Source organism: Dryas octopetala, chromosome 9, assembly GCF_963921425.1.
Source record: "Dryas octopetala chromosome 9, drDryOcto1.1, whole genome shotgun sequence".
Lineage (NCBI taxonomy): Eukaryota > Viridiplantae > Streptophyta > Magnoliopsida > Rosales > Rosaceae > Dryas > Dryas octopetala.
In genome coordinates, this window is record NC_141374.1 from 16,140,339 (window position 1) to 16,158,214 (window position 17,876).

The following is a 17,876-nucleotide window of genomic DNA, read 5'->3' on the forward strand; positions in this document are numbered from 1 at the left end:
CTTTAGAGTCCATAGTTTAAATACTTTATCGAATATCTCAATATTTATAGTCAATTGATGAATTGAGTACATATTTTTTTTGAGTCTCCAACCATAAACTGCTGGTTAACAATTAAAATGGCTAAAATCTCCAATATCACCACCTCACCAACATTGTTGTGGAATCCATCCATTGACTTCTACCAAGACAAAAAAAGGAATCCATCTCTTTGACATTGTAACTTTGAACTAATAAATATAAAGTACAATTGAAGTAAAATATCATCTTGACCCAAAAAAGAAGTAAAATATCATATACCACACATTATTTTGACCAAGAAAAGATTATCATTCTTCTAGAAGTATCATATGATTCATATAATCATATCTTATCATTCTCTATTTATAAAGAAAAATGATGTCATAATAAAAATAAAAGGCTCGTGCATTGTTGAATGGAAAAATGGAAGTGAGGGGAAATATCGCAGCAAGTTTACCTTTTGTTTTATCTTCATCTGGTCAAACAGTTGACAGTTGACACAAACAAATTTGATTAAGTGTTTGGCGTGGGGGCTCCTACCAAATCTTATTCTTCGACAAATTCGAAAGCTCTTTCTCTTCAATTTTGTAATAATTAATTGGGTTTAGTGCTAACAGATTTCATGGTTAAGCAATCTACGAGGCATTGGGCCGGACAACGCCAAATAATAAACATTAATACTCAAAAGGTTGGGAAAGGAGGCAGGAGCATGCCCCCACCATGTTTCAAATACCAACCGAAAATGCCAAAACAAGAGCCCAACAACAAAGCAAGAGAATCAAACCTCTTAGATATATGGACATCGCTAATTTTTATTACAACCAAAACATTGGTGGCTCAATTGAGTTGCATCACATTTGCATGCACGTGTCTAACAATTTTTATAGATCGAATGAAAAGATTTCGATTACAAGAACATAAATCTAACAATTTTCAAATTAGGTCACCATAGATGGTAGAATTCGATACAACTAAATAAAACCAGAGATGCCAATCATAATCTCAATATTTCATTACCAACTTATGTTATTGTTTAATTACTAGTTACAAATGACATTCAAAATAGTTCCGTATATCATCAACAAAGAAAAGAAAAGCCAAATCAAAAAAAATTCCAAACTGTCCTTATCCAATCAATCTTTTGAAGCCAATCTATGTGCACATTACATTCCAAAAACCTTAAAACCTAATTAAGGAAACACTAATAAATCCCCTTAAACAAAAAGGAAAAAGAAAAAAGAAAAAAAAAAAAAAAGACAAAGGAACATATTCCCCACCAATAATTACACCCCCATAGGCCAATCCCATATCCATTCAACAAGGTCAAACTCAGTACTGAGTCACGACTCATCTTATCAACTCACCAACAATTACAATTATTAGTCTTTTTTTTCATGACTAAATCAATAATTTACAGCCTACACGGCTACACCTAAAAATACAAAAACCCATTTCTTTTTTTATAAGGAAAAAAAGAAATAAAAATTAAAACGTCGTTGAGTTGGCAGCATGATGCAAGTTCCTCCCAACACCAACTCGGTACCGAGTCGCACCGAGTCCACCACCACCCGATTCCAGCACCCCCTCCCAATTGGGCTCGTCCTCTCTTCCTCCTCTCATCATCATCAACAGCCTCTTGGCCTTCTCTCTTGCCCTCTCACTCCCTCTCTCCTCAATCTCCTTCAATACCTCCACCGCCTTCGCCTCCTTCGCCAGCCCCCGAAACCTCATCGACCCGTGACTCAGCGCGTAAAGCGCCGCCACGCAGTTCTCCCGAGTCGACTCGGAGTCCAACTCGTTCCGCCTCAGCATCCCCACCAAGCATTCCACCGCGTTCGCATCGAGCATGGCGGACCTCCCCTCGCTGCAACTCGCCAGGTTACACAAAACCAGCAAGACCCGACCCGCCGAAGCCGGAGACTTGGCCAAGTTCAACAGAGTCGGGATCGCGTTGAGTTTCACGAGTTTGACTCGGTTGCTCTGGACCAGGGTCAAGTGGTACAGAGCCAAGGCCGAGTCGTGGCACGTGCGCTCACTGTCGGACCTCACGAGCGCGTGCATGAGCGGAGGCAACGCGCCGAGCACGCCAATCGCCATCTTGTTGTCTTCTTCTAATGCTAAGCTGAAGAGTGCACCGGCCGCGTGCTCCTGCGACTCAGTGGATCCCCCCTTCAACACGTCCACCAAATGCGGGACGAATCCTGACCGTACAATCTTCACCTTGTTCGTCTTCTCCAACGAAAGGTTGACTACCGATGCGACGGCGTTTGTTTGAACATTGCTGTACCGTGAGATGATCAGCGATCGGAGGGCTAAGAGAAGCCGAGGGGTACAGAGCGAAACCCTAAGCTCCTCTTTCGTCTTCGTGAGGTTTCTCAGCAAATTCACGGCCTTCTCTTGCTCGATCAAGTCAGAGCTCTTGAGCTTGGTCATCAATTCCTCTTCTTCCTCGCAACCCGGAGATGAATTAGGGTTTATTAGGGGATCGTTGGGCTCGACGATTTCGGAGGAAGAAGACGAGGAGTAACACGACGGCCGAGTCGCGAAGGGGAGAGGAGTGGGAGGACTCGCCGTAGGGATGACCACCGATTCTTCCGACGAGCTCGAGTAGAAGTGGTCGACTCGGCCGCGGCCTAACTCGGTCGCCGCGTGAGAGAACATAATCGGCGGCCTGTCGGCGACGCCCTTGAGCAACTCGCTCTCCGAAACCCTAATCCCAGCCTCGCGCCTGCTCTCCTCCATTAACGCGCGGACAGTGTTCTCCACGGAGACCAAATCCGGTGCCTGCGGGCGTTCGGTGTTGTTGTGGTCGCACCAGTGGAGGATGGTGGACCTGATGTTCAAGTTGGGAATCATGGTTGAGAAATCGGGTCGGGTCCCGTCTTGGAGCTGGGGCGAGAAGTTGAATTCGCGGCAGACTTGGACGGAGAGGCGCTCGAAGGTCTGACCCGAAGAGACGACGACCGGGTCGGACATTAAGGAGCCGAAAATGGGGCAGAGGAACTCTTTAGGTGGTTGCTTTGAGCTGGAGTTGGAGCGGTAGAATGAGATCTTCCACCTGTGCTTGCCATTGCCACCCATACCCAAAAACGGCGCCGCAGGGGAGGAGGAGGTGTCGATTTCTTCAATTTTTGTGAATTGGGTTGATGGCTTCGATTGTGAAGAAGAGGGTTATGGTGGTGTTGGACGTGTGGAGAGAGCGAGAGAATTGGTGACTTGGTGTCAGTGGGGGTTAAAGGAAATGGAGGCGGGTTTGGGTCCTTTGGGAGCTTGCTTTTTGGGAACACGATTAATGTTGATTTTGTTGGATATTTATTTACTTACAGTCTTGCTCTTTAAGCTGTGAGCTGTTTCTTTGACTAGTCGTGGCAAGTCGCAATTCTCAACTTACGAACCACCCGCTTTTCCGGAGCCAAAATTATTCTAATTATTGTTTTTTTTTTTTTTTTTTTGGATAAAGGAAAAGTCAAGTGTTGTAAATAATATAGATGTCCTGGTATTATCTAACTTAATCTAGATAGTTTTTTTTTTTTTTGGCCACTTAAACTTAATCTAGATAGTTAAATATTCAATATGATGTATATATCTAGACTAATTTTGTTTAGATAATTAAGAGGAATTATATTTCATTGGTTTTGACACTCAAAACTAAACCTAATCATTTAAATTAGGTTTTTCAAAATTTGCATTCAATCTAATCCAATTGAGCCAAAAATATAATTGAATTGAATTAGTTGATTTAGTTTGAATTTTGAACATTCATGGGAATAACTACCCATTTTGTCACTACATCCATAAGAGCTCAACAACCAACGTTAGGATTATAAATTTGATTCCGAAATGGAATTAACTCTATGGTGGAATATACTTGTTATAAATTGAATCAATTTTATTGTGTTTTCCAATAATGATCCATCTTATCATGGATTAACATTTAATAAGCATGCAATTATATATTGGCACCTTCAAATTGATATGTCTGCGTAGTTAAGAAAAACAGAATGAGAGTTTGAGTTTGTCATTGTGCTGTAGATCTGAGAAATGAATGTCTCATAACTGAAAGTGTCATACGTATGCAAAATTGCAAAATTACGCAAGCATAGAGATTGTGTGCGTGCTTAGAGTTTGAAAGGGTCTTTCTCGATCTGATGGTAGCAGAGACATATATATCAGCTGTCACATGCCAGCCGTTAGCTCTTACCACCATAAACTATAAACAATTGCAGCGTGAAATGCAACTGCTATGGCTAGTAGCTATTATATATATTGAGCCACTAATTATTTGATTATTCTTCAAAAAAAATAAAAATTATTTGATTATTAAGCCCAATGGTTCTATATGAGTCTAGCTTATTATGACTAATTCCCCCTAGCCATGAAATCAAATTCGAGATTTCGAGATTCTCTGCATGCAGCTGCTCATTGGCTTACCATGTATATAGTTTTAGTTGTTGGTGGCTTCAAGCCTTTAAGGATCAACTATGATAAAGTTATAGAAGACCAACATTATTTACATATAAATTACAGGAACAACAAGTCAAGTCTCTCCAAGGAAGGTGATCAAGGTGACGCCTTCATGGAGTGAATGTTCAATTACTCTAATCAAGTTAATAATTAATTTTAGTCAATACTTAAGAGTCAATTAATACCCTGTCTTCCAATGGAGAAGATTTTGTGTGGGATTGTTATTGTCTAGTAGTCTTGTCTGCAGAAAAATAATTCAGTTAAAATATGATATTTATCTAAAATTAAAGGATATTACTAAAGATGAAAATAATTCAGTTAAAAGATAATATTTATCTAAAATTAAAGGATATTACTAAAGATGATGGAGTAAGAAGACAATATCATGTTTTAATTGAATCGTTCTATCATTCAATACTATCATATGGCACGAAGAACCTTGTATAAACTTTTTTTCTAGGGCTGTTAATTGGCTCGATACAACTCGAGTTCGTATCGAGTTCGGCTCGAGCTTGGTTCGTTTAAGCTCAACTAAAAAAAAAACAAGCCAAGCCGAAGCTCGCTCGTTTAAGAAACAAGCCAAACTTAAGCTTTAGTATGTTCGGCTCTGAAAGCTTGTGAGTAGCTCGTATTTTTTAATTTATATGTTTCATACCTCATTTTCCATAGCTTATATCAAAACTTGCTATTTTTATTTCCTACTTTGTTTTTGTATTGTTTAGTTATAAGAATTCTACTACCTTACGTCTCTTTTTTAATGAGAATTTTTGCAAATGTTATAACTTATAAGTTATCAATGTTTAGATGAAATTATTTGGTACAATTGTATTTCATGGAAACCATATTCATCTATATGGTGTTTTAAAGAAGTATTTGGTGCCTATCTAATTTAATTAAAAATATATATTAACTCTAAGTTAAATTAACATATTATAATGCTTTCAAGAAGAAAATGTTCAATAGAAATTAATATTTTTTAAAAATAGTAGCTAATAAAATATCTTCGATAAAATTATGTGAATAAGCTTGATACAGCTCGAATTCGTATCGGGTTCGATTTTTTTTTGACTCGTTCGAACTCGGCTCGTATAAGAAACAAGCTAAACTAAGCCAAGCTAAGCTCAAGCTCGAAAAATTTAAAACAAGCCAAGTTTGAGCACGGTGGTATTCAGCTTGGCTCGGCTCGTCTTGTTTACACCCATACTTTTCTCTAAGCTTCGCAAATTTGGAGAATAATGAAGGTAATAAAAATCATATAAAGCCAAACCAAGAATAAGGCAATCCAATTAAATAGTAATTAACAAACAATAAAAAAACAATTTTACATAACTTGAACTAGAGATGCTTGAACCAGATGATGAGGAACATTCTTGAGAGGAGAGCCTGCAATGTCCAATTAGCTAGTGAATTGAAACAATTTAATATTTAACACTAAAACAACACTCTTTCAAGTTTCAAAGACCCAAAAGTCCATCTGGAATTAACAACACAAATTATAAAAATGTCAAGTACGTGTGAGGGAGTGGGAACACTCCCAATGGTCCCCTCATGTGATAGTGAGAGTGAAATAAATCTTTTATTCTCTTATTTTTCCAAAAAGCCAGCCTATTAATTTCATATTACCCACCAAAAATCAAATTTATTTAACAAAGTCATAAAATTAAAAACGGTAAAAGACGATGAACCAAAAAAAAAAAGAAAGGAAATTCATGATGAATATGCAGGCTTTCATTATTATTTTTTGGGCCATGTGGGCTTTGAATAAAAGTTGTTTCAAATGGACGGGAAACGGGCCCAACCTTAAGACATATGTGTCCACTGTCCATAACTTAAGGCCCCATATTAAGGTTTGGGCCGTTTTGGCAACAACGAGTTCCATATTAAGGAAGTATTTTCTAATTTATTGACTTTTTTTTTTTCGAGGTGTAATTATTGACATTGTATTAATGATTGAGGATTTCAATGTATAAATTAGTTATAAGAAACTATAAAACAAAAAAGAAGTCACCCTTTAACTTAACTAAATTAATATTTGTTTTGGGTTTTGGAACTATATTGAAATCTCCGCATTTGGTACCATATTTTATACCATTTTTCTTATTGATTTATTAATAATGATTAAAAATCCATACAGTTCTTAAAATTGTTAAAGAAAATTGGAACTTTCAACCGGGGAGGTCCAACATTTTATAACCCTTTATACTTCTATGTAAGATAATATTTCACGTTCTCAGAATGTGCAGTATAAGTAACAAGTCAACAATTAGGAGGTAGCCTGAATTTGGGCCATACTTCTCTTTGGAGTTGAGGTTCTGGCCCAACCCTTTGGTAAGTCCATTCTGATGCATCTATAGCCCATAGATTCTATAGCGACATTATTTTGCAAACTGAAATGTTTGTCTTGGCAGTTGACACATGAACTACTTGGAAGAATAGAAGTGACCACTAAATTAAAGCATTCAATTTGATGGATAAGTGAAAAACAATATATCCCGTTTTTGAATTTAACGTAACGATTGAAATTAATAAATATTAAAATGAATCAAGTACTTAGATATATTATCCTTAAATTAAATTTCTTAGAAATATTATAACATCATACAAAAATTGAGTTGAGTTATAGCACTACTGCTGGACTTGACTTTCAGCAGCAGGGAGACTTGGAAATTTCATCCCATTATAGCCGATCGAGCTCTCTCTCTAAACACTGACACATACATACAGATCGATCTCCAAGCCACACAAATGATCAATTAACAATGCATCTGCTTATTGGTCAAAAAAAACAATGCATCTTATTTATGGGTATATATTAATTAAGCGTATGAATGATTTGTTTTTTTGCCAGAAAGCGTATGAATGATTAATTATACACATATATATATATATATGCCATTATTGATTATATCATCGACATTAAAACCAAAACCCTAGCTAGCTAGTTGAACAAAAGTACTGTAGCTGCAGTGTGGGAATAAATTATAATATTCAAACGGGTAGCAAGTTGGCATTAAAGTGAGAAACTGAGAATGGAAACTCTTTCAGAATGGTATATGATTGATTGATTGCGCATGATTTCAAGCAAAAGGAAAGAACATTTATTACACAATCGACACATGAGCATGTAACACTAGCTACCTACAATTAATTGTGTCTTCCTCTCTAGCTCCAAGGCCATAAATATGTATTGAATCAGCATATATTCAACAGTACGTACGTACGACGTACTGTATATGCAATCAAATTAAACCCAAAAGATCATTAATTATGATGAGGAAGAGAGAGAGAGAGAGAGAGTAATCACTAATCAGTTTCTCTATATCTCATGCAATATTATCACAAACGAACATAATTAACCAAATGCAATTATCATATACATGCAGGCCGTGATCATGTGTTTGAAGTAGTCATCAATATCTAAACAGCAAAAGTAGTAATTTATATAAATATGATCATGATCGATCGAGTAGAATTACATGATGTACTTAGAGAAAGAAAGAGAGAAAGAAATTGACTTAATTAAAGGGATCGATAATCAAATTAAAATAATGGAAGACGTAGCTATAATTAAGTAGAGTTAAAGTAGGTAACCAAAAATATAATATTAATTGAGATAGAACAACAACGTTCGTATATATCATGCGGATTTGCTAGCAAGCAGCAGCAAATGATGATCGGACCGAGACGCTTGATTCCCCGTGAATCGACAAAGAGATCGAGAGAGTTGGATTCTTTTGTCGGAGAAAAAGACCCTTCACTCGCTCATACAAGTGCTAGGGTTTTGAGGATCTCATAAGTCATACACATACACATACACATACTAGTAGTGAAGCCTTCTTCTTCTTCTTCTTGTTGTTGATCTTGATCTTGATCTTGATGAGTTGCTTCTTGTTTTGGTACAAGTGGTGAGTGATGAAGATGGTGATGATGGGTTTGGTGGGTGATGATAAATGAAGGCTTGAGGGGGTAATGATGATGATGATGGTGGTCATAGTCATTGAGAGTCAGAGCTGAGAAGCAAGGCAACAAGGAAGAGGCCATCATCATTGCTGTTGGTTTCTGCTCTTCAAACTTTGAACATAAATCCAACGTATTGCGTGCCATCTCTCTCTCTCTCTCTCTCTCTCTCTGGAGTGGAGAAGCCCTTTGTGCTAACTAGCTTTTTGGTGCTCCTCTTCTAAAAGATAAAGATTTCTACATTTTCTATGGAAAAAGAATCACCTGCAGCTATTGTTCCACCCTTTGCTTCCTACACCCCAATCAACTACCTCCAAATGCTACGTACGTACCCGGCCTCTGTTTTTATATATATAAATATTACAACTCTTCACTCAAGTACTCAACCACCCTTGGATGAAAATCTAAAGAATATATATTAACCACAGCCTACTATATATGTAAATTTTGCTCACTGGTGTGATGCGTGTCTATCATTTTAACTTCATAACATATATTAGTGATAAGTCTCATGGTTAATTCACATATTAACTAATTATATATGACTAATTTGGTAAGCTTATATGTATAATTTTCAAGTTCTTTTTTTTTTTTGGCCAGGGTTTCAAGTTCTTTTCTTTAATTATATTATAATCATGCTCTATTTTTTAATTGACTACAGTAGAAAGGCTGTTTGCGACTGTACATGTATGGAGTTGATGAATTCCTAAAAGCTTTATCGGGTTTAGTTAAAGATGGAATTGGCAGGCCAACTTATGCAACCAGCATATATATATATAATATTATATATAAGAAATGAATTATTAAGAATGGCAGAGGAATCTAGAACTCAGGAATGACAGACCTCTAGAGAGAATCAAAATATATACATATATATATATATATATATATATGAGAGAGAGAGAGAGAGAACTTGTGACCTTGTGAGGATATGCATGCTGCTGCAGTCTCCTGCAAAAGCATTTTAGTAAATAGATTAGAAGTGGAGGACACAAATATGTTAGTCAGTAGTCACTGTACTTGATCTTCTTCCTGTACGTGTCAAAAACAAAAGTGCTCTTTTTTATTTTTATTGGAATTAAGCTTCAAGCTTGAAGAAACTAGCTGGGTAACATTAATATATATATATATATATATATTTAGTTGAGTTAATAGTGCACCAAGCTGGGCAAAGGATAAGATTCCCAAATAAGCATATTTTGAATGGGTCACGTCAGTACCCAGCTACCAGCTGCTCTGAACACCAATTGATACTCAATTAAAGTAGTCAATCAATTCTATTCTTTTATGGTCTCTGTGTAGTTTGTCTTGCAGGTGATGAAATGTGAACAATTCCAAATCCTGATTCCTGATGAACAGGGCATGCAGGAATATTCAATCCTAAACCTCACAATTAGAGATTTTATGAACCAAGTGGCCAAAAAAAAAAAAAAGAGATTTTATGAACCAGCTGATCGATACTCTCATTTATAATTATTTATGTAGCATATTCGATCTCTTTGTTTATATATTCCTAGCAAAAAAAAATCTCTTTGTTTACTTTACATATATAGCTCACTTCTGCAACTATATATAACAAGCTAGTCATCTCATTAGAGTGTTACTTCTAAACAATAATATTAAATCCCACCATGATCTAATGAGTTAATTTGGACATGCAAAAATTGATGCAAAATGCCATTGTGGTATCTAATAAATGTAATCCACCTGATATACTTAATTATAATTAAATAATTAATAACGACTTAGCTATATGCCTATATATACATAATTCATCAATTGTAAAATTAGAAAATTAGGAAATTCCCCTTCAAATTTATATTTCTTCTATTAAAACCCGCATATTTCTTTTTTCATGCCTTAACCCCTTTTTGGTACAAGAGGGGCCGAAGCCAAAAAAAACCTAAACAACTACAGCTCTAGAACAAGGAGTACCAAGAGCATCAGCAGAAAGAAGAGAGCAGACCTCATGAGCGGGGGAATCAAACCAATGAACACCCAAAGCCCTCCCTACACTTAAGGAGGCTAAACGATCAGCACAAAAATTTTGCTCACGATACACATGCCTCACCAAGCAATTAGCAAACCCACCAACAAGCAGCCTGCAGCTATTAGCAAGACTAAACAGAGGATGAGCAACATCAACCTCCTTAGATACAAGGGAAACAACCAAGGAGGAATCACTTTCCACTTCAAGCATAACAACACCTTGATCACGAGCAAGGGAAAGACCCCAAAACAAACCCCACAATTCAGCCTCAAGGACAGAACCAACACCAAGATTAGCAGTAAAGCCTTTAATCCACTCCCCAACATGATTCCGCAATAAACCACCAGCACCAATGATCTCAGAAGAAGGATTTCTGCAACCATCAGTATTAAGCTTCACACAACCCTCAACAGGAGGCATGCGTTTTTGAAAATTCAAATATTGTAAATCTCTTTTATGCCCTCAACCGTATATTAGACTATTATTTGACTCTTTATTGTTGGAAATTGTTGTTATCACTTACTAAATATTTTGTGCTTTTAATGCTCATAATTCATTGTTTGGACTTTTAATTTGTTGTGAGTTTCAAATATGAATTTTTCATAAACTTCTAAACAACCTATAATAAAATTAGAATTATATAATAAGTATAAATCTACGAAATATAATGAACCTACATCATAAATTTCAACGCACCTACACCATAAAATTTTAATGAATATAATGAACCTACACTATAAACAAGTAAATAACCTACAACAACAAATGAATAAACATTTGTGTAAAAAAAAAACTAAGGAACCCACATGAATTATTCAATAAGAACTTACGTTATCATATTCAATAAGGAATCTACATTAAAATTATTTAATAAGGAACCTACATTAGAATTATTTAATAAGGAACTACATTTAATGAAAATACAATAGCTAATACACCTCTAACAAACAAATAAATTTTAAAAAAAACTCCTACAACATATAATTAAAACTCACATATCTCGAATAAAAAAAACCTCACATATCTCGAATAAAAAAATCACATATTAATTACTTTCTATATTTAAATATGAACAACCATAATTTTAGTAATTTAATAATGATTCCATATAGTTTAGTGATTTGTGGGAGGGAGAAATCAATCTAAAATCAACATTAATTACATATATGTATAATGGCAAAATTTGTAAATATATAATAGGAAACTCATAGATTATTGTTAGCTATTAAAAAAAACTAATGGTATTTGACTATAAAAAATTAGTTTAAAGGACAAATATCCTAATATCCTTGTAAAATATATATATATATATATATATATATATATACACATTAAAGTGATGGACACATGCAAATGGGGCTATAGTAGAAAGCAATGACTTTGTGTTTGACCCTGAAAAAGTCACCCACTTAAACCAGCCTTTTATTCCACTTTGTAGGTGTTGCATCCAATGTAGTCCGAGGGAAAAGAGAACCCTAGCTATAGAAAGAAAAAGTAAAATTTTTGAGGAGATTCAAATCTGTTTAGCACCAAACAAAGTCCAAAACCAAAGATGATCAAAAGTTCACAGTATTTCATGTCTCCAGTCTTTATCAGTGCTTGTTAATTTTAGCATTCACTATAAGGCATCCATGTATCCAAAAAGAACTAATTACCACACCACTTTATATTATTCCATTCACACACAATCAAAGAATTAAAGCAAGCTACAAGTATATATAACTTTTGTTCACTATATAGTGCCATTTCCAAACTTAAATAATCTGTTATAGAACATTGAATAAGAAACTAACACATCCATAAATTTAACCAAACAGCTGCTATATTGAAAATCATGGTCTACTAGCTAATCTGTGTGATTCCACCCCAATAATGTTCATGGACTAGGCAATTAGGCAAAAGGGCAAAAAGAAGGGTAGTGAGTGAGGCTCCTATGACTCAACAGGCTAGGAAAAAAGTGCTTTTTCTTCTTTAAATTACTACCATGACCTGTTTGGTTCTGGAATCTGGATATCATCATTACAATGAGAAAGTGGGTTGACACCAACCCTCTTGCAAAGTGTTATAAACAAACAAATAGCAAACTGACAAGCAGCATGCACAAAAGTACACAAACACACACTTTCTGAGCCAATGTTGTAGTTTATATTAGCTTTGAATGCAACTGGGCTTGAGCAGTGTGGGCTTGAGGTGTGCCCATATAGTTGTACAGCCCTAGCCCAAAAACAATGGATTAGGCCCAATTATTGATTCATGGGCTTTTGAAGCTCAAGATTGAAAAGCCCATGTTTTTTTCGAATAAGAAATAAAACTCGGTGAGGCAGAGCCAGAGATAGCGCGCGCGCGAAGATGTTAGTTAGCCGTTGCGTAGTTCCGTTCTCTTTTGGGACTTTCTTCAAACACCTTCCGACTTCAAAATCGACGACGTTCTGTCCGTACAGAATCAGACCCAAATCCCTAACCACCGCCAGAGTCCTCTGCTCCTCTTACTTGGAAACTTTAGATTCCCGCCAAAAAGACCAAATCCGTCTCTACGTCGACACTCTTCTCCAATGGAACCAGGTCTCTCTCTCTCTCTCTCTCTCTCTCTCTCTCTCTCTCTCTCTCTACACTAATCCTCTAAATGAATGGGAAAATCTAAATGAATTGAATAAGATTACAATTAATAAGATTGTGAACTTGCAGAGAATGAATTTGACCGCTGTTAAAGAGGTGGATGAGGTTATGGAGAGGCACATTGAGGACTCGCTTGCAATGATACCACCTATAAGAAATTCTTATCTCTCTCATTGTGGCCCTAAATGCAACAACCTCAGCCTCGTCGATGTGGGGAGCGGTGCGGGTCTTCCCGGATTGGTTTTAGCCATTGCTTGCCCAGGTGAATATCAAATTTGCTAAAGTTCATATCTTGCATGTTTTGGATAGTCATATATTACTTGTTGCTGTTTTGGTGGGTAGCTTGGGAAGTGACACTCATGGAGTCTATGAATAAGCGATGCCTCTTTTTGGAGCATGCCGTCAGTCATGTTGGTTTGTCAAATGTTCAAGTTGTAAGAGGAAGAGCAGAGGTATTGTGACTATAGTCTCGTCTTTTTCCGGATTCCATAAATTTGTTTCTACTGGATGTATGAAATTAAGTATATTAAATCTTGTTATAGGACAGAATTTGGGGCAGAGTCTTTTCTTCAGGGAGAAATTCGACGTAGCGGTAGCCAGAGCAGTTGCAGAAATGAGAGTTTTAGGTAGTAATGAAAACCTCATGTCTTGGTGTCATTTGTGTATTTTGAAACTAAAAAAGTGGTTCATTGTACTTTTTGGGTTGTTGATTATTGTTACTTTGGTGGCAGCTGAATACTGTCTTCCTCTGGTTTGTGTTGGTGGTTTGTTTGTAGCTGCAAAGGGCCATGATCCTCAGGTATGTATTTGGTTCTCCACATTTTAACTTCCACCACCCAATCATTATCTCTTAGTCTCTTACTGAAGAGCAACATATTCTGAATGACATGCTGTTAAGTGAATTTCTTTTGTTGTGCTTCAGCTTTTGTAATACATGATGACGACTTGTGTAGATTAAGAAGTTTTATCCCCTTAATCAGTTATTTCTGAAGTTTTGTTATAAAATGCCACAAAATAACTAGTCCTAGTCATTGATACTCTAAGCACCATGCTATATAAACCATTTAACAAACTTGAGATGTGCCTATTCTGTCTAGACTATTAAGCACTTTCCCTATTTGGTAAATTTGAACAGGTGGAAGTTAGCAATGCAGAAAGAGCAATCCAAATGTTGGGTGCTTCCGTATTGCAACTGTGCCCAGGTATGTCATATTTTCAATTTGAAAAGCCATCCCATCATGTATATAGTAATGATATAGAGATTTAGCTAAAATATGTTTATTGATGGGACCTGTATTTGTACCCAGTGGAATCACACAGCCCTTATGGACAAAGAACTGCCATTGTATGTTTGAAAACTAGTCCCACCCCAAGGAAGTACCCTCGTGATCCAGGTACTCCTGAGAAAGTGCCATTGTAAATAATTCATATTCCCATTTTCAAAAGTTGTATTTTTTTGGTCTTCTTGCCCCCTTCATCAGTTGCTTATGTAACAACTTGTTCTTTGGAAGTGAAAATGCTATACATTTTTACCAAGTTGAGATTCAGGCAACATTAATAGACATGCTTTTTGATCCACCATGGTGACCTGTTAAGCTTGATGCGCAGTGTTTAATCAGCTATTTGTTTCTTCTTCTGTCATTGTTTCTGGTGGAGATTGGTGGGGGGATTTCTGCAAACAAGTTTGTGTTAGATAAACCAAGAAATCTTTCATGGCTTCCATTTTGGCTTTTGCATAGGTAACACTTGCACAGGTTTTTAGATAAGTGATTCCTAGGAAAAAGACAAAGGGGATGCAGCCCGTCTACATTGTAGGTAGGCAGAAGAAATGAACACCTGAATAGTTAGCAAGTGCTAATTGTTGCAATATAAAAAAGTGAAAGTAAGATTGAGTGCTAAAGAATGAAACTAAACACTGGCAGCAATATTGCAGATTCAGAAACTGAACAAATATCATGACCAATTCCTAAAGTGAAAAAATTGGGTATGAAGCTGACAAGTGATGTATGTTGTGTAACAAAGAATAAGCATCTACTGACATAGTGGACTAATTGGAGAATTTGCAATGAATTAGGTCATTTTGAATCAATATGTAGGTACTATTATGCCTACCCAATGAATTATGGGTATGCTAATGCACGATGGAGAAGGGCATGCTAATTGCTGCTTTTCTTCCATTAAATTTCTGCTAGCTGGGTCATTAAGACACCTCATTTGGTGGCAATTCTGCCCACATCTATTGAATTCTACCCCCTCCTCTCTTTAAGTCAATCTATACTTCATGCAGGTCTGTATCATTGTTCAGAGTACTTTGGTTTTATGCTCCACCTTTGGGCTGTGGCCAATGGCCAACACCATCCACCCCTTTTGATCTGAAACTTTGGGATTAAAGTCACTTTTATTTTAGTATAAAATTAAGAGAAATAAAAAGTTAAACTTAATTTTTACGTGATAAAGCATTGTTGACGTAAGTGAGCCATTTTGCTCAGCCTAGACAGTAGTAGACACATGTATACATGATTACCCAAGTTAGATCATTATATTCTTTTTTAATATGATAATTATCCTTAAGAAAGGGTAGTAAATTTTGTACCTATTATTCGTCTTTTGGGTCAACAACATTTATTATTTGCATGACAGCAATTAGAAAGGAGTGGGATTTGAGAGAAAGCAAATATGAATTAGGTTAGACTAAAAAGACTGTTACCTAACTTTCTCCTCCACTTGTAATATAAGGTCAATTATTGGAGCTAATGAAAAATGCCATCCGATTAATTGACCGAATAAGATCTTTTGCTTCTATTTTAGTGTAAATGGAAATTTTCTTTGCTTTGCCAGAGAGAAGCATGACCTAAAGTTAAAGGCTTTCATTGTTTTCTTGATCCTGCTGTGGCCTACCTGCCCCTGTTAAAGGACTTTTTGTAAATTAACGGTAGACATAGTTTATAGAAAATTTAGTATTGCTTTAATTGCCTGGAAGAAACCCATAACTTGGAGCAAAAGAAAGATACATGTTGAGATGTGGACAATGGAAGGTAAGATTCGTAAGTGAATGAGTGTGAGTTTCACTAATCCAGAGACCTTGCTCTTTCTCTGTCTGTCGGGTTGCGCCCCACAATCCAACCAATCCTTGCAAAAAACTATTTGATCAATGCCAATCAAAATCTGCTTCGGCACATTACAATGCTTTTAGGGAGTATATCTCTTATGCGATTTGTTTAAGATTAATGCTAGAAAGACCACACTAATTGACCATTGTTTATAGATTAGTACAATCAAAAGATAAGTAGAGAGGTTATGTTAGGTAACATGATAGAAAGATTCGGAAGTTTATATATGGTGAGACTTTTCTATTCTCAATCTATTTTATTATATTATAGCCCACACGATTCTTTCATCCCTTTTCCATTTCATCAAGAATATCTCACTCTCATGGATCATAATCATCATACACCCTTCATAATAGAGAAAAGGCAAAACTGACATAGAGAGAGAAGAGAAGCAGAAACATAATCTCCTCTCATTACGTATTCCAAATCTCTAAGGCAAGAAGAAGAAGAATAAGAAAGAAAGAGTCCTCCTCTAGTGACAATTAGGAACAAAGACTTGCCAGACCTTGATGTCACAATCCAAACCCCCACTGTAAATGATATAAGATGTGTCAGATGGGTTGTTGCAATGGTCAATTGCAGCAGTTAAACACTTAACAGGTCCTCTGTGCCCTTCCAACAATGCCAAGCATGAGTAACTTCTGTCAACCCCTCTCCAAATTCTTATGGTTTTGTCTGCAGAACCACTACACACCAAATCTGACACCACTGCCAAGCACAATATTGACTTGGTATGGCCCCTAAGCGCACCCAAAACCTCCATGTTACTACCATCACCATCTTTCTTCTCCCAAACCACAATGGACCTGTCACCTGCACCAGAGTACAACACACAGCCATCACTGCTCAGAGCAAGTGCATTTACCCCTGAGTTGTGCTTCTCTAATGTAGCAACTAGGGAGTGTTTCTTTTCTCCCAACTCTTTCTTCCACACCTTGATCTTTTTGTCTGCTGAACCAGTGTAAACATGTCCATCATTGGATGATGCCACTGCATTTATAGCATCATCATGTGCATTGCTTACTGACTCCAAGCACTTGAAGTCTGTGGTTCGCCACACCTTGAGTGTTCGATCCCATGAAACAGAATAGAGAAGCAGCTCATCTGTTGATAAGGCTAGTGCAGACACCGTGTCAACATGATGGACCCAGGTGCACTTCTTGTGCCTTCTTATTTGGACATGGTTCTTGGGCATCAGGAGCTTGGAGGCACGGTCACCAAGTGTTGGTAAGGTAGCTAAGCGCGAGTACTTTTGGTGATCAGGTTCGTGGCTATCGATTTTCCACACTCGGATTTTGTGATCTTGATGAGCACTGAAGAGCTTGTCACCTGAAATTGCTAGGGACTTCACTGCACCCTTTCCAGAAGCCACCATGTTATGATCGGTACTTGGGTTCTGATCATCGTCGAATTCGATGTGTAAAGGGTTGCACCTCCATGACCTGATTTCTCTATCAGAAGAGCCGGTATAGATGAAATCTCCAGCTATGGTGAGAGAGGATATGTAGGAGCTGTGGCCTTGCAAAGTGGTGAGGCAGTGGTGGTAAGTAGTGTTTGAGGGATGGTGGTGTTGGTTGTGGGATTGTGAGGTGAGGGAAGGGACTGACTGGAGGCTTGGCTGAGAAGAAAGGTATGGTAAGTATTCTGCTGGTTGGAGATTGTTTGTCTCAGATTGAAGGTCATTGTTTGAATACTGCTGATAGGACTGGTGGCATTCCAT

At 36.9% G+C, this 17,876-nt stretch overlaps 3 protein-coding genes across 3 annotated transcripts; 1 reads left to right on the plus strand and 2 right to left on the minus strand.

The window, feature by feature from the left end:
* Positions 1-991: 991 nt before the first annotated feature.
* LOC147274831 (U-box domain-containing protein 38-like) lies at positions 992-3,297 on the minus strand. The gene has a single exon (XM_086228455.1). It carries the CDS (start codon positions 3,098-3,100, stop codon positions 1,505-1,507), a length of 1,596 nt encoding a protein of 531 aa, XP_086084581.1. The 5' UTR covers positions 3,101-3,297; the 3' UTR covers positions 992-1,504.
* A 9,475-nt stretch (positions 3,298-12,772) lies between these two features.
* Positions 12,773-14,627, plus strand: LOC147274832 (S-adenosyl-L-methionine-dependent methyltransferases superfamily protein). The gene is made up of 7 exons (XM_086227765.1): positions 12,773-12,992; positions 13,116-13,308; positions 13,389-13,498; positions 13,594-13,672; positions 13,778-13,845; positions 14,182-14,248; positions 14,354-14,627. Exons 1-7 carry the CDS (start codon positions 12,780-12,782, stop codon positions 14,464-14,466), a joined length of 843 nt encoding a protein of 280 aa, XP_086083891.1. The 5' UTR covers positions 12,773-12,779; the 3' UTR covers positions 14,467-14,627.
* A 2,001-nt stretch (positions 14,628-16,628) lies between these two features.
* Positions 16,629-17,876, minus strand: LOC147274833 (Transducin/WD40 repeat-like superfamily protein). Its single transcript, XM_086228028.1, has one exon. The coding sequence runs from the start codon at positions 17,874-17,876 to the stop codon at positions 16,629-16,631; it is 1,248 nt and encodes a 415-aa protein (XP_086084154.1).